A 27,393-nucleotide genomic window follows, 5' to 3' on the forward strand; every position below is an offset into this window, starting at 1 on the left:
TTATTTGAACAATTTAGAATCTTCACTGCATGTAACACAAAATGTTTCTACATAAGTTTTAGCTTTTCTGACCCAGTGGTTCTTGAAAAAAAAGAGTTTTTGATGACCCAATCCCAATTCCGTCTTTTCTTGATTATCTCCCCTTGGAAGAAGGCTTAGCCTTCTCTTTAACAATTTAAATGCCCTTTCTCATTGATGCTTTGTACCAAGTTTGATAAAAATTGGCTCACTGATTCTTGAGAAGAAGTTGAAAATATGAAAAGTTCACAGACGGAAAGACAGACTGACGGACAACGAGTGAACAGAAAAGCTCGCTTGAGCTTTCAGCTTGGGTAAGGTTAAACATTTTTGTCTTTGCTACTTTCTTTCTTTGCTTGTGAAGATTTAGATATACAGTCTATGTAATGATAGCTCTGGTTTTTGGTTATTTTGGTTTGAATTTTTTTTTTCTATTACTCTTTTTAAAATATATTTACATGTTTTCATTGTTATTTAATACATTATGTCATACATGTATTGTTTGATTTTTCCTTGGTTTTACTATAGTGTATCACTTTATAGTTTTCTCGGTCGTTATTTAATTAATTTGGTTTTTTCTTAAATGTTTTTATTGTTTTGTGTGTTTGCTTGTTTTGGGTTTGTTGATGTTAATTTTCAATTTTATTTTGTTATTGCCTGTTTAATCGCTTCTGTTTTGTTTGTTTTGTTTCTTTGCTTTTTATTTTGTTTTGTTTGTTTGTTGTTTTTTTTTTTTTAGATATGTGAAGCGTAAAATATTTATAGCGCTGAGGGTCTAAAATAAAAATTGCTGACTTTGCTGCATGCATAAAAAATATAATTGTTATACCAATCATCTAAAAACCAAGTCCAATTATCTATCTCTTAATTCCTACCCCTTCATGGGATTGTTAGATTAAGTATATTTAAAACCAAATCCCACAATAAAAAAAAGGATTTTTATGATTATAGTACTAGTATCAAGCATTTCTCAAAGACCATGATTCAACTAGAAATCGATTTACAACTTTATTTGAGTCAAATAATTCTATGAAATTTAAATCGCCGACTTACAAGAATTGTTAGTCTGAAGTGGAAGGCCCACCTAATAGAGTCTTTAATGTATTCCTGTCAGACGTTCACAGGTCCATAAAAACGAATTATGTAATGAGAAACCCCAACGTTTGTCTTGTGTTAAAATTATAATCAAATTAGATATACATACAGGTGTTCGGGGCTCCTTTATTTCAGAAAATGACATCATACATCATGTTAGTTATTAATTGTATAAAAGAAGAATCAAGGTCGTAACTGAATTTTAATTAAAAAGTTCATGGTAAATAAACTATGCCAAAAAATAAAATTTCAATTTGGCTGCATAGAATATGGAATGCTATATATAGATCTACGAAAATTAATGTCACCCACTCATACCAATTCTTCAATTATAGATTTAAATTAGTGTATTGTGAATCTATTTTAGTTCACATTTAATTAATCTAGTGTGTATTTCCTTATAAATAAATGCTTTCATTTGTACATTTTGTTGCATTGAATACTAGTATGCACTGATTATGTCAAGTTCTATACGTTCTCCTTATGTCAGCAGAATTAAGAAATAATATATCATTTTAAGAGTTTAAAATGCTATTGTGTAACTATTGGACTACTCCAGGTATCTTTTGAACATTCTGATGGCAATGTTTAAAGGTGTGATTTCTGCTTTTCTAAACTCTATACATATATGTAAAACTATCAATCTTTGTTCAGCAAATATATATCCATTACACAGGCATTGGAACCGGGAGCTGGGGATGGGTGGGTTAGTCCCTCCCCACTTTTGGAAAGATAGACGTAATATAAACATTGAAAATTGGGCTTAGTCTCCAAAGGTTTGTCTTTTGTTGGTCTAGCCCCCTACTTTCAATGAGCCCCTCACTTAAATTTTATTCTGCTTCCGACGCCTAAAAGCATTTTATAAATTATGTAATGGGATATATCCCCCTTTCAAGAAAGATATAATCATAGTAATATGGATGATATTATATTTTGACATGCGACTTATTTATATGTCATATAGAGACTACAGACTACCCACTGAATTTAACATTATATGTGTTTGCATTATGTATTGACGACCGGTAATTTCCTGTTTCCTTAGTTTGGCCTATATCTAGACATTATATAATTCCTTATCAATAACACGGACATTTATCGCCATTACGATGCCTCCAAAATCTTTCGTTTTATTTCTTTTACTAGTAACATGTATGGAACATATTCAAGGTAAACCGGAGTTTGGTTTGATATTCTTCTTTATCTCCTTAAGAAAGCTTCATATTTCTACATAACCAAGGGTGTCTGATCCGCTACTCTTGCCGCAAGTGAAGATGCTATCGATGTGTCCCTGATTTATTGTAATAAATGTTTTCAATCATAATTTTTTACCCAACCATTTTTATCTCCATCAATAAACACACTCAGTTGAAATACTAAATATGTCAAAATAATATCAATGGCAAATCAGAGAGTAATTTATCTGTTTATAACCATTGACGATATCAAGTCTATAAAATTAATGTTCAAAGGAAAAGAACTATAATAGCTCATTATCAAAATAGTGTTAATTAAATCAGTACTAGTAACTCAGTATTACTGACGAACATATCAATAATCATTTAGTATATATTTTAATCTTGATTAATTAACATCTACATACTGTATTTTAATATTTATTAATTAACAGCTTGTAGGGACGGACATATCAGTAATCAATTAGTATCTATTTCATCTTGATAAATTAACAGTTTGATTAATTAACAGCTTGTAGGGATGGCTGGGTACAACATCAAGATAAGTGTTACATGTTCAGTATGTTAGCTGAACCATGGCCAGCAGCCTCGGTGAGTATCAGAAATCTCAGGTGGTAGATGTGACAGGGGATGCTCACTCCTCCATGGCACCTGATCCCACCTCTGATGTTTCGGAGGTCCTTGTTTGTTTCCCATTTTGTATTTTTTCTATGGACCTTTGATCTTAAATACTGTTCGTTAACCCCATTTACATTGGAAACAGGTTGATATTGTTGATGTAGGATGGTTTGTTCGTCATATAAATCTTTAAATTAATTTCATGTTTGGAACTTTTTTTCATATTAAACTATTTTATCTAGTTTTATCATTACTATTTTAATAGATCGAAGCGAATGATTTAAATAAAAAGCATTCGTAATAATAGAGCCAAATTGAACGATATGCCTAAGGTTTTCCTTTATACAAGTTTTAAAATCATACAATTTAAGTATTTACATGCATGTATATTATATATTTGATAGAGTATATGCCAAGCCTACCATACTTACCTAGCAGAACCAAAGACCATGTCTGAGATGAACTTTATCTCTGGATTCGCTGAACATTTACGTGAGTAGATTTATAACAGTACAAATATTAATCTTATTTAAATCTGAATTAAAATTTTTAACGCACTAATTTTATCAAGCTTCTTTCAAATCAGGGGGGATTTAGTCTGATCTACTGATGATTGTTCTTTATAGTTTTTATAGTCTACAGTTATATGTTTCGGTCCAGTCAGGCTGAAGACTACAAACAGAATCAATCTTGAAATAATTTTTATATCCATATGCATATATATTATACTTTTAGTAACCTTGGTGATACCTTTCGTCGAATTTTGAAAAGTCATAAAAAGGATTTATATTTATGTAATCTCATATGTATGGATATGACAGAGAAATCGGTTACAAAAGATAAAGTATCATTCTGAATACAACATGACAAGCATACAGACATACATATGACATATACGTACACTTTGGAATTAACTTCGACAAGTTAGGGCAATAAACAAACTCGTTAATATTACAGGGAAGGATTACTGGCTGGGTATTTCGGATATTATAAATGAAAACCACTGGGTTTATTCTTCTAATATGGACGATATTTCTATAAATAACTGGGGGAAAAACGAGCCCAATGGTCACACTGGTGAGAATTGCGTCCTGGCGCTAGCGGGCTTACATTATAAATGGGAAGACTACCCCTGTGATACAGTAAAACCATTCGTGTGTGAAATGCTTCTAGGGTGAGTACTATTTTTATCTTGACGTAATTTGGAAAGGAACTTAATTATATATAAATAGAGATGAGATGGGAGAAAGAGGAGGGTTATTGTGGAATCATTAATTTTTCGTAGAGGGCCAATGTTTGGATCATCCTAACCCACGAATATACAGAAAAATACGTGTCAGATCATCTTAATGTGTAGTTATTTTCGTCCCTTTTCCCCCGTTTGCACTTTCAAACAATTTTGTCCCGTTTTTAAATTCGCCTATTCACAGTTCTGTTTAAAAAATATACTGTTTTCTTTAAATTCGTTCCGTTTTAAATTCGTCCACCCGTGATTTTGGCAAACGGGGGCGAAAATAAAACGGGGCAAAAAATTCCCTGTATGCAGTATTTAATCTTCTGTATAGAGTGATTAGTGTACACATTATACGCTCATCAAACCATTAAAATTTTGGTTGCCTACAAATATCCACCCTCATGAATTTAAATAAAAAAAATGAATTAAAATGATCCCTTCCATAAATGAGAGCGAAGGTTCTTTTTTATTTTGGTTAATTTTTGGAATTACCGGTGGAATTTTTTTTATATAACAGTATAATAGAAATATTGGATATAAACAGAGACGCCGTAAAATTGAGATTTGAATATCTGCTGTGCAATCCCTTTTGGAAATTGCATTTGTTTTATGTAAATACCAGAAATATCAAGAAATTTTACAATACAGAGATGATGGTGCGTAACAAACACCTGGCTTGGGGAAGTAAGTACATAAATTCACCGATACACACACACACATACACACCCCCTCACACACCCCCCCCCCCCCACACACACAGAGAGAGAGAGAGAGAGAGAGAGAGAGAGAGAGCGAGAGAGAGAGAGAGAGAGAGAGAGAGAGAGGAGTGGTGTTCCCAAGTGCATTATACAGTTAACTATAACCGGTAGAAATACACAAGTCGGTGCTTCGTTTTATAATTTATTAACGGTCCAAAACTTGGTGTTTCTACTCGATCTGTGTGTCGGCGTGGACAATACAAGGTCCAGTTTCCAACTGACGATCATGTATAACACGGCCAATTTATAACAATGATGAAATAAACAATTAAAATGAAGATTTACTCTAAGCACTAAGCAGATACATAATTTACATAATTAAATTAATTAAATAATAATTAACATGTTCACTCAGGCACAGGTGGCATCAAATGTCTTGCGGTCAAGGTCTATAATTATGTTTTAATTAGCACTATCAAAGAATATAATTGTGACTCAAAATCTGTTCATTTCACACGGTCACAGTACCCCTTTTCCCCCCCGAAACACGTCCTCGTGTTTCCAAGATGGTCTGGCGTCTTCAGGCAAACTTCTGACAGTGTTGGAATTCCTTGGGTACTGTTTCCTGGCTCCACGGGGCGGTCCACTGTAGATGGCTTTCCTCGAGGAATGAAATTCTTTGTATTTCCGGAGTGAATTAATCTCCTCCTGTTTTGTTTTGGTGTCTTTCTGAAATTTGTCGATCACCTTTTTTGATTCCTCAAGGTCTTTTTGTACAGCAGAGAGTTTTTCCTGGAGTTCTTTGATAGTCTTTGTCTTTCTCTGATAGTCGAGCATTAGACGTTTTCCGCTCACGCATCCATTTGTTTTTATAAAATCGAGAATCTGATTTGTAGTGTAACAGGAAAGGAGAAAATGTATGGCTGGACCGGGAATCGAACCCGGGACCCCTGTATCTCCAGTCAGGTGCTCTACCAACTGAGCTATCCAGGCCGATATCCACGGCCCAAACCATTACATTCCTCCCTCCTTAAATGGTCTTCGCCCTCGAAGACACAACCCAAGTTCTTATTAGCCCCTGGCAGGACTTTCACCTGCAATTCCAGGGGTGGTCAACGGCACCAAATCTGTAACAGGAAAGGAGAAAATGTATGGCTGGACCGGAAATCGAACCCGGGACCCCTGTATCTCCAGTCAGGTGCTCTACCAACTGAGCTATCCAGGCCGATATCCACGGCCCAAACCATTACAGTAGAAAGCCGCCTGTTCCCGGAACTTTTCAGCTTTGGTTTCCAGAGTTTCGGAGTGAATTTCTATGAAACTGACAGATGAGAATGGCATTTCACTCAATATGGAATTCTGTTTACGATTTTTGCGAAATTGGATGATTCTTTCTTTGTCTCTGGTTTGCTTCCTCTTTGATTTCCTTCGCACTGTACACGTTTCGTCAGTCTGTGTTTCAACTGAGAGCGTCGGTACTGAAGACACAGCACAGATGGTACGGGAATTCCGTGTTTTACACATCCTAGCATAGTGTCCTCTTCTTCCACACTTGAAACATGTTGAATTCAGTGCGTTGCAGACGGTCCATCCGTGTCTTAATCCGCAGCGTCCACATTGATGTAAGGTGAAGCGCGGTTGGACTGGTCGCATCCACGCAGGAACAAATGGAAACATGTCCATGGTGAGGGGAATTCTGCTATGAAGAATTTGCAAACTCGCTTAGCTGTATGAGAGTACTGGGATCTAACTACTACAAAGTATATGCAGTAGCCCTGGGTAAATTACCCTTAGGAGTCTCCACCAAATATAACCGGTAGAAATACACAAGTCGGTGCTTCGTTTTATAATTTATTAACGGTCCAAAACTTGGTGTTTCTACTCGATCTGTGTGTCGGCGTGGACAATACAAGGTCCAGTTTCCAACTGACGATCATGTATAACACGGCCAATTTATAACAATGATGAAATAAACAATTAAAATGAAGAGTTACTCTAAGCACTAAGCAGATACAAAATTGACATAATTAAATTAATTAAATAATAATTAACATGTTCACTCAGGCACAGGTGGCATCAAATGTCTTGCGGTCAAGGTCTATAATTATGTTTTAATTTGCACTATCAAAGAATATAATTGTGACTCAAAATCTGTTCATTTCACACGGTCACATAACTAACAGCCTACTTCCGTATGATGCAACCCAAACTGAGACCATTTCACTTGCAACAAAAAATATGATGTTGGTAGTGGCATATGTGTTAATATATTCTATTCTATTGTATTCCATAGATTCATATGTATTTTGTACACTATGTACTCCATAGTCCAATATATGTTCAATTCATCAATTGTGTGCGATAAACATTATTTTAAAAATCAAAACATGTATAATATTAAGGTAAATATTTCTCTTTTTAATTGTAGGTCTGAACCTGGGGAGTCAGTTATTGGATAAGTCATCAGAAATTTGATCAGATGTCAAGTAATATAAAATAAATCAGTAAACGGGGTCTGTTGTTTCTTTTGATTTCTTTTCTTGTTCTCACGGAGTTTACGATGATAGGTTACGTATGTATACAAACTATTATAATTTGTAGTTTTCTGCTCTGGACATATTATTATGAGCCATATTGACTCTACATGATGAAGCGGAGAGGCTTTAAGTCCCTAAGATTGACAGTGCGATATTTATGATATTAATGATTTTATATATTAAATGACAACGGAAAATGGTAAAGTGTGTGTTATATATAATTAAAACGTATGAGTGGTTTTGTTGTTTAACTGTTTTATGATTTCAGATCGTAATATTTAAAGGGAGAATTGATAGTTTGTAATTCATTTACAGAGTTATCTCCCTTTATGCAGCGAATCTATTAAGCGCAAATTGTACATTACATAATATATTGATACAGATATATTAGACTATTTGTGCTATGTATTTATTATGTGTTATTATGATTTTTCAGGGCATTTTCCAATCATCCCATTTCAATGCTTATTTGCTTATTCCATTGAAAGAACTTTATTCGTTAATAACCAATATTTGCCCCCAAAATCAAACTTTGATGGAGATATATTTAATTAAGGTCAAGATCTAGCAAATAACTTTAGACTAATTTTTTGGTGCTAGATCCATTATGACGTCATAATCAATTTCAACTTTCTTTTTCCCGTACTTTACGGCTTTAGCAGAATTATGTAGAAAATAGGGTATTTTCGTGACATTCAATTTGAAATCATATGAAAAGTAAACCGGATACCTATATTAAATTTGATACTGATTTAAACAAGAGGCCATGAAAATACTAATTACCGTTTTCTGAGAGACTGTAGGTAATCTGGATACATTTCCTTTGTCGAATATGAAAAAAAACTCTCATATTCATGACTGGTTTTCTAAATTTTTCATTGAAAATGACAACTTAAAATACAGTTTTTCATCTTGATTACCTACTAATTATGCCCCGAAACACTTTATTTGACCAAGTTTAAGTTGTAAAGCATCAATAAAGGCAGTTATTTCTCAAATTTGATAAATCTGTAGGCACCTTTCATTTACTAGATCTTGACCTTAAGTTCTTAAACAGGGGAGTATATGTTGACTTCAAAGCACTGAATATTTTCATAAGTAATGACGCCATATGTACGTAATGACGTCACAAACATGACATAAATTTCAGTTTTTTATTAATTTTACAGAAAAATGTACATATTTCGTCGATATTTTGAGTAAAAGTCACCGAGCGCATGTGTGTTCAGGATCAATATTTTGATATAATGTGTAGAATGATAATATCAATGAAATATGTCAATATTGTTCCTGAACAAACTTGCGCTCTATAAATTTTAAAGCTAAAATTGTTGAAATTTTGTCCATTTTGTCCTCTTTCTGAAAAAGGATATAAAATCGGACTAGTTTGTGACGTCATAAAACAAAAATTGTGAATACACTGCTTTGTCACTATAATATTTTCTATTAATTTATATTTCTCATACAGTTTATTAAATTCAGCACATCTCAGGAAGTTTTCAAAATTTGACTTTTGTGGGGGCAAATATATACAATATACCGCATATAGTTCTTTCCCTATATTTCTACCAGATCGTTGCAATATGTAGAGTAAACAGACAATCATAATCACTCACCCATTTCACTGAATGATAATTAATTTAACATAAGTTATTAATATTTCTTTCTCTGAAAATGGTTGGGTTGTAACGAACTGGCATATTATATCGGGATCGGAATTTAAAATCTCTTAACCATGTAAATATTGTCGTGTGATTGTACTGACATTTTTTTGTTGTTGGGTTTGAATGTTAAAATCACGGTAAGACTTTAAAGTTTTAGAGAAGAAATTAATGTAATGAATTAAAAGTAAAAATATCTACAAACGATAGAGTCGAATATGTTTTTGTAAATAAATGATTTACATGTATGTTATGTAAAAACCCGTTTCGTCTACATCCCCAAGTGTACATGGTGTATAAGAAAACTTCCATTTGTACCTCCATTGTAGATTTATAAATATTTTGTAATGTTATAATATTAAAACATGATCACATTGATACGATATCTTTAAATGCCCCCTCTGAATCATCACTAGTCAGGAGCTCTACCAAATGAACTCTCTGGCCATTGGACGCTGTCTGAAAGAAACATTCCACACAGTGTCAAGACCCCCCCCCCCCCCCCCCTTCCAAAAAGAAAAGACACAAGGCCAGAAAAGGGCATGGATTGGTGTCTTCAGGGAAAAAAAGGAGGGAGGAATGTGGCAGTTCAGGGGGGATGAATTTGACTGCCAGTGGTCAGATAACTCATTTGGTAGAGCACCTGACTATTGGCTCTGAGGGTCTGGGTTCAAATTCAGCCTGGAATATTTACGTCTAAATACATTATTCTTGACAAGGAGATTAGGCCTTATAATTTTCATGTAATTTTTTCATCATTACATGATGTTGAATTACATATACAATTATACATAATTATATGTGTAATTTGCTGATCTGTTTGTTTAATGGTAGATGTCAGAGTTACAACTGCTGAATGAGGAAATGGATGCCAAGTTGATTCAGTTCTTTGACACTTTGACCTCCCTCTACCAAGAACAGGAGAAACTCAACGACCAAATCAAGGACGGCTTCTGGAACATGTCCAGAGCTCGCTACAGCATGGGGGTCAAATTTGTAGGGATGGATCAGATTCATGAGGAAGACATGCGGGCATCGACAAAGGTGAAGGTCACGGGGGAGGAGGAGGAAGAAGAAATGTTTGCTGCGTTCACCAATCTGGGCATTACAGAGGATGAGACCAATGAAGTAGAAAATGTAGGATTACGAAAAAGAAATGTTGGAAATTCTGAAGAAAATACTTCTCTATCAGACAAAAAGACAACCACGAAGAAGAAAGGTCAGCATGATCCCCTGAAATGGTTTGGTGTCCTAGTTCCACCAAGTTTACGACAGTGTCAGAGGCAGTTTAAGTCCTCAGTGGAAACCATCATTGCCATCGCAAACCTTAAACAAAAAATTCTCCTGATTAAATCTGAGTACTCAGATCTAAAGAGAAGAAAGGCTGAGATTTCCTCTAAGACAGTCCCAGTAGATTAAAACTACAGACTTCCTTTAACTTTTTTATTATAAGTCAGATGAAAGAATGCATTGTAATGAAGGAAATAGAAGAAAAAACCTCAAGGCCTATTAAATGTGTTAAAGGCGAACTGTGTATGAACTCTTTGCAGTAAAGTAATAAATTGCAAAGGAAAATTAATTTAAGTTATCCTGAATGAAAGTTCAAATGAGCAATTTTTAAAGTAAGACAGATAGTTACTAAAATTCTACCTGAAATATGCTTGCTACACATTAATCTTGATATATGTTGTGATGTTTAATTTCCTTGGCCAGATGCAATATTAAACAAGGAAAAGTTAAGTCATTTGTAGCTCTATTTATATACACGTGGCAGTTATTTTGGAATCTGTATCTAAACACTTTCTGACCACATAAAGATAATGATGAAGTTATGTTGAACTTGTTGAACTGCAATAGTATTAAGTTAAATGCAGGCTGATTTACTTAAAGTATGCCCTTTCTAAAGAGGTTTTGATAGAATTTTTTTCCACATGATTGTCCTTTCCAGAGACAGGGTTTGATTTATAATTACACAACCAATCATTTCTAGGTTTTGTTTATATTTATATTGATATTTAAGATAGCTCATTTGTTTCTTCATATCAGAAAGTTTGTTACTAGAAGATAAGATCAACCCAACCTACAGTTTATACTGATTACTCAGGCGCGGATCCAAGAATTGAAGTTAGAGGGGGCGCCAAAAGTAGGCAAGGGGTCTGGGGGCCGCCTGGAGGCCCCCAGTGGGTCCAGGGGGCAAAGCTCCTGGATACTAGAGATTTTGTAGGGCAAAAATGAGGTCTACCAAGTACACATATTTACATTTTCTGGACGAAACTGTGATTCACATTAACTTTGACAATTTTAGGGGGGGGGGCGCCCCCTTAATTCCGCCACTGTTACTAGATACAGAAAGCACTAAAACTAATGAAGTTGACACTGATGCAGTGATATTAATTTATTTCTTAGAAGTTTATGCCTGTAGCTACCAACCACAGTAGAAGTTTATATATTTACAAATAGATTTTTTTCACTGGTTTGAATTTGATGGTTAAAGCATTATGTTTCATTTCTTAGTTAGATGTAATAAACTATACTTGTACAGAGCATGCCTTTGGATGAAACTTTTGCCAATTTGGAGAGGGATTAGAGACAAAACACTAATTAGTAAAAGGTTTAAACTATATTTTTGCATCAAATGTCTTTAATTTATTAGCTATTAATATATTGTATTCACAATTCAAGAGAATAAGACAAGAATTTAGGAAATTTTCCTTTTTCATACATCTCAAGAAAAAGAAATTTGCATCATGTAAATTTTTTATGAAAAATTGTCCATGTGTTAGCCTGGCTGTAATATTTATTTTCTGTTTGTATCCTTATTACATGTAAAACATTTCTCCAACACCCTAACTCTTTGTCACAAAGCATCCTTAGCCCAGTACTTTAGTTTAACTGTAAAATCACTTATTTGCGTGGGGTTTAATTTTTTTGAGGTTTAAAGGAAAACTATTGGTTTTTTAGCTCACCTGAGCCGAAGGCTCAAGTGAGCTTTTCTGATCACATTTTGTCCGGCGTCCGTCTGTCCGTCTGTCTGTCTGTCCGTCTGTCTGTCTGTCCGTCTGTCTGTCGGTAAACTTTTCACATTTTCGACTTCTTCTCAAGAACCGCTGGGCCAATTTCAACCAAACTTGCCACAAAGCATCCTTGGGTAAAGGGGATTCAAGTTTGTTCAAATGAAGGGCCACGCCCTTTTCCAAGGGGAGATAATTATGAATTAGAGAAAAATTAATGGCATTTTTAAAAAATCTTCTTCTCAAGAACCACTGGGCCAGGAAAGATGAAACTCATGTGGAATCATCCTCAGGTAGTGTAGATTCAAGTTTGTTCAAATCATGACCCCCGGGGCTAGGGTGGGGCCAAAATGGCCGACCAAAGTTTCACATAGGAATATATAGGAAAAATCTTTAAAAATCTTCTTCTCAAGGACCACTGGGCCAGGAAAGATGAAACTCATGTGGAATCATCCTCAGGTAGTGTAGATTCAAGTTTGTTCAAATCATGACCCCCGGGGCTAGGGTGGGGCCAAAATGGCCGACCCAAGTTTTACATAGGAATATATAGGAAAAATCTTTAAAAATCTTCTTCTCAAGAACCACTGGGCCAGGAAAGATGAAACTCATGTGGAATCATCCTCAGGTAGTGTAGATTCAAGTTTGTTCAAATCATGACCCCCGGGGCTAGGGTGGGGCCAAAATGGCCGACCCAAGTTTTACATAGGAATATATAGGAAAAATCTTTAAAAATCTTCTTCTCAAGAACCACTGGGCCAGGAAAGATGAAACTCATGTGGAATCATCCTCAGGTAGTGTAGATTCAAGTTTATACAAATCATGACCCCCGGGGCTAGGGTGGGGCCAAAATGGCCGACCCAAGTTTTACATAGGGATTTATAGGGAAACCTTGTAAAATCATCTTTTCAAGTACTTCAAAGCTATGATTAGTGATATTAATATGGAATCATCTTCAGGTAGTGTAGATTCTAGTTTGTTCAAATCATGAACCCCCGGGGGGTTTAAATTTAAAGCCCCCCCCCCCCAGTAAACTTTTAGTTCTGATCTGATATGTGCTTTTTCCTAGCCAATGTGCTCAGGTGAGTGCTGTGGCCCCTGGGCCTCTTGTTGGGATTTTGTGGGAATTTTGTGGGAATTTTTGGGATTTTGTGGGGATTGTGGACATAATTCGATCAGGGGTCTCTCCACACCAATGAAAATTAAACACCAATGAAAATTAGTGACTTCATAGTAATTAAAAAGAAAATTAATAGACAAATCTTTATTTGGCAAGGAACTTTCTGTTTTGTTTATAGGACAGTCCCCCTGGAGGTTGGCATAATTAATTTCCTTATCACCATAACAAGGTTCCAGGGTCAACAATCTGAATTCATGACAAAATTCTAATGTACGGATAAGGAAAATACTAAGGAATTTGTCAGCTCATATCTTTATTTAATTAGCGTCAAGGATGAAAGCTCATCATGTCTGTTAATGTCATAAGAGGGAATTTTTTTGCAAACAATAAAGACCTTAAAGGCAACCAAAGCACTGGAAGTACTGGGAAGTTATCAAAATTTAAGTGGATCTTGAAATGTTAACATATCTATAACAACAATAGGTACATGTATATCTTAACTATTAGCATATTACATCCTCTACTAAAAGTGAACTTTAATAAGATACACCTCCCCTCCCCCCTTCAGCAAAATAAACAAAAACTATTTTGTAACAATATCTTTATGGTTCTAGTCTCACACTAATATTGTATGTTCTGGTATTGAGGATCAGATGCAACATCCAGTCAAATGACAAAGTCATTACACTGTACAAACTCAACGTCCAGTCAAATGACAAAGTCATTACACTGTACAAACTCAACGGCCAGTCAAATGACAAAGTTACAAACTCAACATCCAGTCAAATGACAATGTTACAAACTCAACGTCCAGTCAAATGACAATGTTACAAACTCAACGGCCAGTCAAATGACAAAGTTACAAACTCAACGGCCAGTCAAATGACAATGTTACAAACTCAACGTCCAGTCAAATGACAATGTTACAAACTCAACATCCAGTCAAATGACAAAGTTACAAATTTAACGGCCAGTCAAATGACAAAGTTACAAACTCAACATCCAGTTAAATGACAGTGTTACAAACTCAACATCCAGTCAAATGACAATGTTACAAACTCAACGTGACCAATCAAATGACAAAGTTACAAACTCAACATCCAGTCAAATGATAAAGTTACAAACTCAACGGCCAGTCAAATGACAAAGTTACAAACTCAACATCCAGTCAAATGACAAAGTTACAAACTCAACGGCCAGTCAAATGACAATGTTACAAACTCAACGTCCAGTCAAATGACAATGTTACAAACTCAACATCCAGTCAAATGACAAAGTTACAAATTTAACGGCCAGTCAAATGACAAAGTTACAAACTCAACATCCAGTCAAATGACGAAGTTACAAACTCAGAAAACTACAGAGGCTTCTGTGAAAATTTTATGGGTTCTTCCACAAAGATGGTGGCTAAGGAAAGTGTGGATTCAATCATCTTGCCAGTTCATGGTCTTATCCTCTTCCACACAGTGTTTCAGATAATAATACACAGGGCTTACGTGCGATCGTCACCTCTGGAATCTCTGGGGTCCGTCTTTATGTGTACCATATATGTGTATTGTTTGAAGTTTTTATGAGATAGATCGCCGTTCCTTTTCAAATAAATTCATGCCGAAACTCAAGTTCAAAATACACCAGCTTGCTATATTTGAAAACCTTTATGTTCAAAATGAATTATTTCTTTAGCAGCCATTACTTTAAAAGTAGGTAATTTAGGGCTTACTTTTGATTTAGGTAGTCCGATCCTTAGCTTTATAAAATTAGCAGTAATCAAAAATACACATAAAGTATGTCTGAATCCACAAAGTTTTGTAAATTCATCCACAATATTTCTTAAAGATTAAAGTTAATCATATTATATAGGAAAAAAAATGGTCAAATCTCCAATATTTTTGCAGAAAAAGCGAATTGGAATATCAGCAATGCATTTTCTAATTGCAAATTGATCAGCAAATATATTTTAGGTAAAAAAACATAGGTATCCAGGTATTCAGAGAAATATGATTTTTATTCTTATTTGGTATTTTTATCTTCTATTTTCGTCATGTATTCTATATAACATAGTGTAAACGGCTTTTGCTATCACTGCAAGACACCACAAATCACTTTTTATTTCATATCATGCTAATAAGCATTGGCATCTAAGGCTGGATTCAAGAAAATCTTATCTCTAAAACAGTATTATTTTTTTCCTTTTATAGGGTACAAATGTCAACTTTTATAAGATCTTTTCTAGGACTTCCAAAAACCTTGAATCTTATAAAGATGAATAAAATGAAAATTTTTGCATGAAAAAATTTCATTTTCAAATTTCATTTTAATGCATTTCAAATTAAATATTAATTTTTGGAGTTATCCTTCCTAGCTGAGGATCGGATATCCTTAAGGGGGATGTCCGGTCACCTTTAGTGCAATAAGAACAAAATGTAAACATTTCTTCAAATGGCTAAAATACATTATATTTTGATCATATTTCAAGTCCTTATGATAATGATACAATAAATATGTATAATTGAATGCATATTTTGAATATATAATCTATACTTCTGCTGAAAAATGCTTTTGATGTGCTCTTTAGAACTGCGCAGCTACAGAATTCAGCAGAGCATTTAAAAATACAAATAAATTTTATTTCCAGTTAAAGTTCAAGTTTTCAAGTTCAAAACAAGGTACTGTTGTTTTCTAAACGAGTGTAAAGAAGCATGAAAGTAGTTCATGGATAACAGCACTTAGTCTATTTAGAGCACCGATATTTTTTTCCAGACCTCTTCTTAATATGGAGGTACATGATAATCTTTAAAAAGTAGAAGAGAATTACAGTTGGAAAATGTTCCAAATAATATGAACACCAAGAGGGGAATTGTGTTATTTTGTGACTTAAAGTAATTAGTATTTTTATCGAACAGTTGTTTAATAGTGTTCTTGTTGATATAAAAAAAAATCTTCAGCTGTTTGATTCCAGGCAAGAAAAAATGAGGAAGTATTGGATCAGCTCCAAGTTATTATAAATGTTACAAAACCTCCAGGTCCTGACTGTATGTCACCTCTGATTCTTAAAAATATGACTAACTCGATAGTAAAACCCCTTACCAAACTACTTACTATTTGGCAACTTCCAGACATTTGGAAAAATTCACAAATTACTCCCATCTATAAGAATAAAGGAAGTGCACAAGATGTTAATAACTATCGGCCAATATCAATAACCTCAGTTGTATGTAAAATCTTAGAAAAAATCATATTCAAGCACTTGTATAAATATTGTCTTGAAAATAATTTAATTAATAAATATCAATCTGGATTTCAACCGGGTGGTTCCACAACTAATCAATTACTAGAAATATATCATACAATATTATCCAGTCTTGATAAAGGTAAAGATATTAGATTTGTCTTTTGTGACATCCCAAAAGCGTTTGATAGAGTATGGCATAAAGGTATCCTTTATAAACTAAAATATTATGTATATCTGAGCAAATTGTTAATTGGATTGAGAACTACTTGTCTGAGAGAACTCAAAAAGTAGTTCTTGATGGCTTTTCATCAACTACTAGAGATACCAATTCAGGTGTCCCTCAAGGGTCAGTCCTTGGTCCCTTTTTATTCTTATTGTATATTAATGACATATCTGAAAAATTACCAAGTCCTGTAAGGCTTTTTGCAGATGACACCTCTCTTTATGTCATAGTTGATGATGATATTTTTAATTCTGCAAACTTATTAACTAAGGGTCTTGGACAAATAAAACAGTGGTCTAATATATGGGCAGTAGAATTCAATTCTTGTAAAACAGTCAACCCAGATTTTAGCAGGAAAAAATATTTGCCATTCAAAAATTAAGTTTGGTGAAGATGGGCCCACTATTAAAAATGTAGAAACACATACTCATTTAGGAATAAGATTTCATCAGGATGGTAATTGGAGATCCCACATACTTGATATTCATGCTAAATCCTGTAATCGTTTAAATATCTTAAGAATGTTAAAGCACACACTTAAAAGGGATGCTTTGATAAAAATATATTTTGCTTTTATTCGTCCTGTTCTTGAAAATTCAGATATTGTATGGGATAATTGTACTGAAAGAGATGCAACATTACTTGAAGATGTTCAAGTTGCAGCTGCACGAATAATAACCGGTTTAAGAATCAATTCATCAAGATCAAAGCTTTATGAAGAGCTTGGCTGGGATACTCTTGAAATAAGAAGAAAAATACATAAACTAGTGTTATTTTATAAAATAGTGTATGCCGTATGGATTAGCACCCCAGTATTTGCAAGATTTATTACAACAACGCATTCTACCAGATAATTCTTATCCCTTAAGGAATCAGACCAATCTTACCTTTCATATTCCACAAGCCAAAACAACTTCATTTATGAAAAGTTTCCTCCCTTCAACTATAAGACTTTGGAATGATTTACCATTTAATATTCGAAATCTTTCTTCACTTACATCATTCAAGACTGCCATAAAGAATATATACTGCATAAAACCTAAGAAATATTACAATTATGGAAGTCGTAAAATGAATATATTGCATTTTCAGTTGCGAAATAATGCTAGTAATTTAAATGCTGACTTATTTAATCATTTTTTAAAGGAAGATAAAAGTTGTGACATGTGCGGGTTTAGTTCAGAAACATCATATCACTTCTTTATGAATTGTCCAAAATACTGTACGCGAAGACAGAGCCTAATGCAAAACTTTAATACTTTGCAATTACCAATGCCTTTATCTTTACAACTTATTCTAAATGGAGACAATAATCTTACATACAACCAATATATTGCAATATTTAAACTTGTTCAAGAATTTATTGCAACTACAAAGCAATTTGCATGATATTTTATCTGCTTTTGTTTTTCAATTTTCAAAACACAGAACCAAAACCTATTTATGTTTTCTTATCAATTTTTTTTTAAATCTATACAATTATTAATAAAATTGCCAGTCATATATGTTAAAATATAAATTTAAATTATATCATCAGCTCATACATATCCTTTTTTGTTTTTCTTAATTTGCCTTAATATATACATTTCTACTGAATATATGCATGTATATATTTATATTTTTCATTGTTATATAGCTAATATTTACTTGTACATGTATGACTTTGATCTTTGTATTGTGGGAAGGACTTATATAGGCAGTGCCTGCTGTCCGATCCTATTATGTTCCTTCATTATAAAATATTGTTTAAATTAAATTAAAAAATGAGCATCATCAAGGAATAAAATTAAGAATTTGTAAGCCTGACACGGATAACTTATTTTATCTTCCAGTTAGAATTTTGATTATCACCAATGAAACACAAAGAAAATTAGACACATGAAATCGATGTGAATGTTAAGAAGGTTAAGAAAACATCAAAACACAAAGGCATCGAAAGACATGACTTAAAATTCTGTCTTCTAAAAAGAGCTCAGATAGTTGATGCCATAAAACTGAAAATTCACAATGCCAAGATAAAGTAGGTAGATTTTAGAAATCTTATTGATCATTTGACTGTTTTTAGTTTAATTTAAACAATAAAATGCCTTCTTTGTTTGTTATTACTGGAATTAACGGAAGTAGCTGTTGTAGAAAAAATACATAACTCGCGTAAGCGGGTTATGTAAATTTTTTCTGTATGAGCTGCGACCGTTAATTCCAGTAATAACAAACAACGAAAGAAATTTTATTGTTTATATTCATATCTGTTTAAATAATCATTTAAAGTAGGATTAAAAAAGATTAATTATTGTATTAATGATGCGAACGTCTCTATACGTTTCATTGATGGAACAGCCACTGAATAAGAAATCTTACAGGCGACATGCCGACTGTAGTTCATGCAGTGATTAACGCAATGGGTTTTCTTAAGAAATAAAGGAGAAAATATTCAGCGGATGTGAATGTATACTGGTGATAATGAACTTTTCTTTTTGTGACATACAGTGTACGTGCTCAAGTACAACCCCTTCTTTGAATTATAATGATATGGAAAAACTCTGGTTATGTCATTATCATTGAGTTATAAAATTAAAATAGTAACACAGAAGGCATGAGGAAGTTCTACAGGATTTCCCTGTACCAAAACAAAGTACAAAAATTAATGATCTATTATTTCAGAAGTAAAGAAATTAAACTCCAATGTTTTTGAAAATGAGGTTATTTATTTTATTATTTATTTCTCAGATTGTTTTGTAAAATTACTTATTTTATGTGTTACAATTTCTCTCAAATAAAGTTATCATCAATTGCAACTTGTTTTCTTTTAAGGCCAAAACTAATAGAGGCCGAATCCAAGATGCACGAGATCCTCCCTCACTAGTCAAGCAGAAATAAAGCAAACCAAAAACATGGAATCTCAGCCCAAAATTTGAACTCGTTGTAAAATGTAAAATAAGTCACTCAAAAATTGTAACACTCGATATATATCTCTCACAGCGGTTTTTGTTTGTGAAGAATTTTAAAATGTATATCAGGTTACCTTTAGTGATAAGATAATCTGTTTGCTCTCTAAAGGCCCAGTATTTCATCTATAGATCTATCGATTTTACGTAAACAAAGAGTGTGTGAGAAAATTCTAAAATTTAATTCATTCTTAGGTACCATATGTCATTTTATTGTTATTTAAATCAAGTATAGTTATTAAAAATAATAAATCAAAAAATGCAAAAACCAAAAACAAAGCAATTGAAGAACAACCATAGTTCCAAGCTAAAGATGTATTCTCACAACCCCAGCGGTCACCGGAAACGGAAATATGATGACATCTTTATATGAGTAAAATAAATCTCGAACAAGACGTAAAACAACATACGATAAACCCGTGTTATTATATAGCTTATAAATAGTTTATTAAAATACTACCAAAAATCTAGAAAATTTTAACATTCAATATCTTGACGTTTTATTGAAGGCTGAGTTTGTATTACGTATACGAGTATGCCCGAAACATTCCGAATACGAGCGTTCAATATCGAACGCCCCGTTGTAAACAAAAAAAGTCGTCTGGTCTAATTCTCAGACCTAAACTAAAGAAATGAAGTGGCATTTAGGTAAGATGTGTTTATTTTTCACACAAAAAGGAAATTATTTATTAAAATACAGTACATGTACGTATTTGACCCATTAAAACCTAAATAACCAAATCATATCGCTCGGTAGGATCATCGGAATGATGCGATATTGAACGCTAACAGGACAGACGTTAATTTGAATACCGATACTAAAAAAATCATCAATTTGAGGTTTTTTTTAGTAGGAATAATTATTATAAATCATGTGGAAATGTTTAAGCTATATAATAAAGGAGTTATTGAACTTATATTGGTGAATATTGGCACTCGTTGGCTGTTCAAATGCACTCGCAAGCTCGTGCATTTGAACAGCCAACTCGTGCCAATATTCACCAATATAAGTTCAATAACCCTATAATATCGATCTGATATTCAACTTCTGTAGTTGTTCAGTAAGACAGGAATTCTGTCTCGATCCATGTGCCATGATGATGATATATTAAAGAGTACTTTCATTAATGTAGGATATGGAGATAACGAACAGTATTCAAAATCAAAGTCCATAAAGCAGTACAAAATAGGATCAGAGCGAACATAGACGTCCAAAACATCAGAGGTGGGATCACGTTCCATGGAGGAGTGAGCATCACCTGCCGACCGGTCACACCCGCCATGAGCTCCTTGTCATGATCAGGAAATAACGGAAAAATATGTCGTCAATTCAGTGTGATGAACAGTTAGCATGAAAAACATAAGTCAGCATCTGACTCAATGATAAATTGTATTCGCTGACAAGGTCCGTTCTATCGACCAAAGATCTTACGAAATGATGACTTAAATGAGCAAGTAAAAATCCAAGTATGAAACAGACGTGTCAGACTCTGTGGTATCTTTTATCGCAAGCTCACCAGGATATATCGTTTCGACATAGGAATGGAAATTAATTGCCATTGTTAATTGCCAATATATTTGAATGTCGAATTGAACGTCACAGCAAGTGTTTTCTTCTTCTCACGCATAAGATTTTGCACAAATTCTGCTTCATATGAATACATAAATATGTTTGCTTATAACAAGGCGCAATTGGTACCCATGAGAATTCCGATAGATTGTTGGAAGACCTGGTCTCCAAAAACGACATAGATATTGTCAATCAGAAACTCCAGCATGTATTTAATGTCAACTTCAGAGTACCCGTGTATACAATCAGAATGTTTTTTTTTTACAAAATAATTTTGCAAATGACCAATGGCCAGGTAAATAAATTTACGAGTTCCATTATTATTGAAAACAGCTGTCAATGATACCCAAAAGCCTGGACTAATTCATACGTTCTCATTGGTAATTAAGAGAGAGGATTACTACTCCAGTATATATGCTTTATTAATGTAGTTAATTTGTGCAAAATCTATGTGAGCTAAACTTACGCGGTATTTGAACGTGCATTTATGTTTTTGATTTTTTTCTAATTCAAGTCTTAGTAACGCTTTCCTTTGACTGACTTGATGTAAAGCATGCAGAGACAACCAAACTGAGTAAAAAATAAAACTGTAATTTATATCTAAAAGTACATCTAGATTTTTTGTGTGTAAAAAAAATAGTAAACCTCTACTTTTATACCATGTGCAGCGTATTTTGACATTAATGTACATGCAAAGTTTCAGTAATTTCTGCCTTCTATTTTTAGGAACCAACTCAAAATACAATTGCTTTTCATTCACTTTGAAAATGGTTTTTCCTTTTTCTAACCAACAAAATCTTAAAATAATATTTTTAGTTTCTTATGACTGGTTGGCTCCACCACCCCTCTCTCTCCTCCATCCTTCTACATTTTTTGAAGGAATATTTGCTTAGATAGGGCTCCTTCATGTTGTATTCAATACAGTTGGGACAACGGACCGATGACAACGGACTGCATTTTCGTATCTTATCATGACAACTGACATAAATTAGAATAAATCAAAAATTTCAGTTTTAATCAGTTCGATTTTTTTATGTAAAGGCTTACAACATGTTTTGGTACTGTCTGCACCCATTGGTATATATTTACGAAAAATGTAACATCTCAGAATAAAAATGAATCAAATTCACATGTGGTTTCAACAGGGTTTAATATCGCCAACGCAAACTCTTCTTTTATTACTTCATTTTAAGGACAGATGATACAAACAAACTTTTGTCCAAAACTTTTGAAATTAACTACCTGAGTCATGTTTTAATGAGTAAAATGAATAAGCTTAACCGCATAGATCAATTTTTATTCAAATTCTCACAAAAATGGAAGTTGGAGTGAAAAATATTTGTATATATTAATAAGAATGGTTTTAGAGAGGTAGAATTTTGAACATCATAGAAGGTTTACAATTTCTTTATATTCTAGAAATTTATTTTAACATTATTTTCAATGAAATAAGACCAAAAATATATACCAATCAAAGCATCTATTTTTTGTTTGTGTCATCTGTTCTTAAAGGTTCAAAATCTTACAACACCAAAAAGGGTGTCAGCCCATTTCCCATTGCAATTTTAGACACTGGTTAAAAATAATTTAACTTAAAATTGAAAAAAAACTGCTCACGACCTGTCATCTCAAGTCATGACACCGGACGGATTTTATCATAACCTCCCCTGTAAGTTCATGACAACGAACATTTTCAGTGCTTAACTTTAAAGGTCTCTGACAACGGTACTGTCTAAGAACTTAACGTGTTCCTGGCCGTGTATAGGTAAGAAACACAAAATTCTACCTCTGGTCTCCAGAAGGGGTTGAGTGGGGGCAGGCTTCTAAGTAATCTTTAAAATTTGGGTGCCAGTTGGCGTTTAATCAAAAGAATTCATGCATGGTTGCAGTCGACAATGCAAATTGTTTGTTGCCATGTATTTTTTTTTTGTTAAAAGTAATCAACATTGGACATTTGCTTACTAAAAAACAGAAGATGACCAAGAAAACTCAAGTTCCGGAATTCGACGATTTTCAAGGCAATTCAAAATGGTTACCAATTTGGTGACTTATGGAAAAATTTTTTGGCGCTAATCAAAATCGCAAAGTAGAGCCCTGGGGAAAATTATTCTTTTCAAGAGTAATTCAAATGATAGAAATATGTACAAAGGATTTAGAAAAAAAAAACAAAAATAAATATGAGATATTGAAATCCCTGTCTTTAAAATTTCAGGAACATGTATACTTTTTAATTAATATAACTTTTTAATAACCATCTCTTAGAGAACTACTGCTTATCTCAATGTCACTAACACACTTAAATGACCCATCTGCCTATCAGTAAATCGTTTAAAAAAAAACCCAGTTATTCTAATAATAATTTTTAAAAAATCATTTATTACTTTATTCTGATTTTCTAAATTTGATTACGTTAATTAAATTGCTTTAAGATTGTAAGTACACTTTATTTCACTACACCGCAGGGAAATCACAGTCGATCCTCTTAAATAAGATTTTGAGTTCCAACCTACCATATACATTTCCCCTTGAAGGGCCCTGTTTGAATAAATTGAAGTCCGATGACTTAGACCTAATCTTTCCGTGGTACTATATAATTCTTTTTTCTTATTGTATAAGCTTTTCTTTCGTCAAAGTCCGTCCGTATTTTTTTTTTGGGGGGGGGGGGGTCACATGGCAGCGATCGTTTTCTATGTTTTAAAGATTGCCAAACCAAGCAATGTAAGTGAAAATTTTCTTGGAACTATTGTGTAAATGAAAAAAAAATACAAAAGAAATCAGTGACCCATAGGCTTAATCAGCTCTATCTTTGAAATAAAAATTTTCAACAAATTCATTTACTTTTTAAAAATTCTAATAAATAATTAACTTAAACGATGTTTAGCGTCAGATAATTTACATCGAACTTTTTTCAAATTTTCGAACAATTTTCTAACAATCTCTGCGGACTACGACAGCAGTGAAATATCGCTATACCGCGGGTTAAAAATCCTCAAAATACGAATGCATGGGAAGACATGACAGAAGTTGATCAATATAGTTGATCCTATGATACTGAGAATTCACAAGGTTCAAGATAAAATACATAGATGTAGAAATTTTATCAATCATTTTACTGTATTCTACTTAATATACTGGTGGTAAAATGAATATTTTCGAATGTGACAAAATGTGACATTTCTATATGTGACATACAATATTGTTGAGCCTATGAAAATGAAAATTCACAAGGTTCAAGATAAAAAAGATAGATTTAGAAATTTTATAAATCATTTTACTGTATTCCACTTAATATACTGGAGGTAAAATGAACATTTTCGAATGTGATATATTGTGACATTTCTATATGTAACATACAGTCTACCTGTTCAAATACACTCCCCTCTTTGAATTTTGATGAAAAATGTAAAAACGTCAGTTATGTCCTTATCATTAAGTTATGAACTTTAAATAATAACACAGAAGGCATGAGGAAGTTCCGCAGAATTTCCATGTACCAAGACAAAGTACAAAAAGCATTTTATTAGTCTTGTCTGAAAAATGGATTCAAATACACAATCTCTGATGTAAGTTTTGTTTCAATATTAAATTATTTCTTACAGAAATATAAAACAATACAACTTTAATCAATAAATTAAAGTATTATATCAACTTTATATCCTGATGATAAATGTAGTTTATTTTAGGTGAAATATAATGTACACTTTATATCTAGATAATAAATGAAATAAATTTTTGGTGCTTTTTAAAATTTTTCTCTTTGTCTTATGTTACTTTCTGTTTGTGAATATATAGTGAATCAACCATACAACATGTATCAGAGTCGGTGTTTATGGGACTATGTCACAAAGTGGGGACCTCTCGACAGGTGGCCATGAGAAGAGATGTGATAGACCTCACAGAGATATTGACATATCACGTCAATAGTGATAGTAATTCAGACACTAGAATGACAAGTGGAAGCTTCAGAGAAGGATTCAGACTAAAAACATCAGATATAGACTTAATATTCTGGCATACAAATCAGCGTGTAGTCTGGAATTTATCTCAGACTCGGTACTACAACAACCACAGATACAAATTATTTCTCTGTGACTGTTCCATAAGTCCTCCAGGGTTCTCTTTACTTCGGTTTTTGATTCCTTCAGGCAGCATAAAAACATCATCATGCATTATATCAATAGAGAGCATGGACATTCTGTCAGCACTTGTCAGGAGAAACGGTTACCTTTTAATATCTAGTTCTCTATACAGAAAAAACATGCGTCCAGTAGTACACCCTGTCTCTACTCTACATGGACCCTGCGCCAGTCGAATTCATGCTGGAGTAGAATATGATTATGCCCACTGTTTTGCCACTGACTTTTGGCCTCCACCTGCAGCCTCTTGGATAGACAGATGTCACTCATGGCCCCAACCTCATGTTGTGTGGGACATAATCAGAAGTGGATGTCACTTTGTACCAATTGGACATAAACTGAGCAATTATGAAGACCATGAATGGAGAATTTCTTTCTCACGGGCAGAACAAATACTTGTGTACTCAATGAACCACACTCAGTTCTTAACGTATGGATTTCTGAAATTGATTTTAAAGGAAGTCATAAACAATGGATTAGGAGAAGAGGATAAACTACTATGTTCCTACCACATGAAGACAGCCGTTTTCTGGGTGATTCAACGAAATACTGTACCTCATTGGTGTCCACAAAATCTCCTGTTGTGTTTTTGGAAGTGCTTCAAACTGATCCTTAAATGGGTATATGAAGGGGTCTGTCCTAACTTTTTCATTCCACAAAACAATATGTATCTGAGTAAAATCCATGGTGATAAGCAAAACCAATTGTTCATTAGGCTGCATGCGTTTTATGAGAAGGGTTTGATATCACTGCTACACAGTTCCTCCATCTGGCCCTATGTTTTAAAAGTTCTTTATAACCCGAGACTATCTATTTGTACAGACGAAGGCAACTTGTTCCCTGAGTTTGAAATTGATTTAACCCTTTTTAATTGCATAACGTGTGAAGATGTATACGGAATAGCAAACCTGCTACGCTGTATGAAATGCCTACGAGCTGTAGAACAGTTGATAAATACACCCTTGACGCCATATCATGTTGCCACCCTACAGAAACACACAACCTCCATCTTCCATGAAATTGCCTTTATACTAAACAACATGTACATCAAAGCTTGTCGAAACAAAATGGTGTATATTGCTGACAGAATGTCCCATCGCATACTGAAATTAACTGGCAAGTTTGGCTGCACATCTGATATGGTTTATATGGCTATGTATTACTACAAGACAATGAGATTTGTGGACGCATTGCTTGTTATAGAAATGGCAAAAGACTTACAGTTATATAAATTATCTTATACTACGGATATGTACACCGAAGCTGTTAGAGGATTGTCCTTGACTTTAAAAATGAGGTTCTTTACAAGAAGGGATGTCTTCCTCAACAATAATATCTGTTACATCGATGAATTATTGCCTGAACAACAGTCTAGTTTACAGGAGAGACAAGGTGCGTTGGTTATCCCTGTATTGGTACTCTTGTGTATGCTGGAGATCTTGTGCTACCGTCATGTTGATACAACAAAAGTACAAACACTTTTATCTTATCTCCAGAATCTAGTAGACCATCCTCAGAGGAGGATCATACAAGAACGTCTAAGAGACATATCATGGCAGATCCTAGGAATCTGTTACCAGGTCACAGGGAATCCACAGGCGGCTCTTTACGCGTATCAACAGTCACTTTCACAAGTACCATTAAATGAAATAAAACATGCTTCACTGATGAGAATACAAAATATTCTTCAGTAACGCTAAAGATGAAGTTTAAATGTAGTTTTATGATAGAGTCAAAATAAGTTTCAGATTTACAAATCAAAGAATTTGGAATCAGGAGTTGATAGCGACACTATTTGCAATGATCAGATTGAAATTTGTTAATATGAGCTGAGATACATGTCCATGAATATATATTTAGTTGATCTTCATTGATAGTGAAAATTTAGTGTTCCTCTGGACTAACAATGCAGATTTTGTCCATACTAAATGACTTTGAACATATCTTTAATTGAATTTATGAAATACAGAATTATAAATGAAGCAAAGGTTTATATTTAATTTGAGTTACGAAACACTAATCACAAGCTTACCACATGTCAGATCACATGATTACCGAAAAAGTCAACAAGTTATGTAACCACTAATGGACAACGGAACCGG

General features: G+C 33.7%; 3 protein-coding genes and 1 non-coding gene across 4 annotated transcripts; 3 read left to right on the forward strand and 1 right to left on the reverse strand.

Moving 5' to 3' along the window:
* Positions 1 to 2,201: 2,201 nt before the first annotated feature.
* LOC134273058 (perlucin-like protein) lies at positions 2,202 to 7,318 on the forward strand. Its single transcript, XM_062755226.1, has 5 exons — positions 2,202 to 2,283; positions 2,821 to 2,900; positions 3,332 to 3,419; positions 3,885 to 4,101; positions 7,288 to 7,318. Exons 1-5 carry the CDS (start codon positions 2,223 to 2,225, stop codon positions 7,316 to 7,318), a joined length of 477 nt encoding a protein of 158 aa, XP_062611210.1. The 5' UTR covers positions 2,202 to 2,222.
* Trnas-gga (transfer RNA serine (anticodon GGA)) lies at positions 5,780 to 5,853 on the reverse strand. The gene has a single exon. It is a non-coding gene; the product is annotated as a tRNA-Ser (tRNA).
* A 1,791-nt stretch (positions 7,319 to 9,109) lies between the features above and the next one.
* On the forward strand, positions 9,110 to 11,072 carry LOC134273053 (coiled-coil domain-containing protein 115-like). Its single transcript, XM_062755221.1, has 2 exons — positions 9,110 to 9,197; positions 9,892 to 11,072. The coding sequence occupies exon 2, from the start codon at positions 9,892 to 9,894 to the stop codon at positions 10,474 to 10,476; it is 585 nt and encodes a 194-aa protein (XP_062611205.1). The 5' UTR covers positions 9,110 to 9,197; the 3' UTR covers positions 10,477 to 11,072.
* A 13,912-nt stretch (positions 11,073 to 24,984) lies between these two features.
* On the forward strand, positions 24,985 to 26,985 carry LOC134273060 (uncharacterized). The gene has a single exon (XM_062755227.1). The coding sequence runs from the start codon at positions 24,985 to 24,987 to the stop codon at positions 26,983 to 26,985; it is 2,001 nt and encodes a 666-aa protein (XP_062611211.1).
* Positions 26,986 to 27,393: the final 408 nt, after the last annotated feature.

This window comes from Saccostrea cucullata, unplaced genomic scaffold (genome assembly GCF_032062105.1).
Source record: "Saccostrea cucullata isolate Sc308-1 unplaced genomic scaffold, CSIRO_AGI_Scuc_v1 ctg3532, whole genome shotgun sequence".
Lineage (NCBI taxonomy): Eukaryota > Metazoa > Mollusca > Bivalvia > Ostreida > Ostreidae > Saccostrea > Saccostrea cuccullata.

Bases quoted from the DNA above. Each gene is read 5' to 3' on its own strand.
- LOC134273053 (XM_062755221.1), top strand. From the start codon at position 9,892: ATGTCAGAGTTACAACTGCTGAATGAGGAAATGGATGCCAAGTTGATT.
- LOC134273058 (XM_062755226.1), top strand. From the start codon at position 2,223: ATGCCTCCAAAATCTTTCGTTTTATTTCTTTTACTAGTAACATGTATG. The intron at 2,284-2,820 runs GTAAACCGGAGT...ATTAATTAACAG, and splicing joins ATGTATGGAACATATTCAAG to CTTGTAGGGATGGCTGGGTA. The intron at 2,901-3,331 runs GTGAGTATCAGA...TATATTTGATAG, and splicing joins AACCATGGCCAGCAGCCTCG to AGTATATGCCAAGCCTACCA.
- LOC134273060 (XM_062755227.1), top strand. From the start codon at position 24,985: ATGGGACTATGTCACAAAGTGGGGACCTCTCGACAGGTGGCCATGAGA.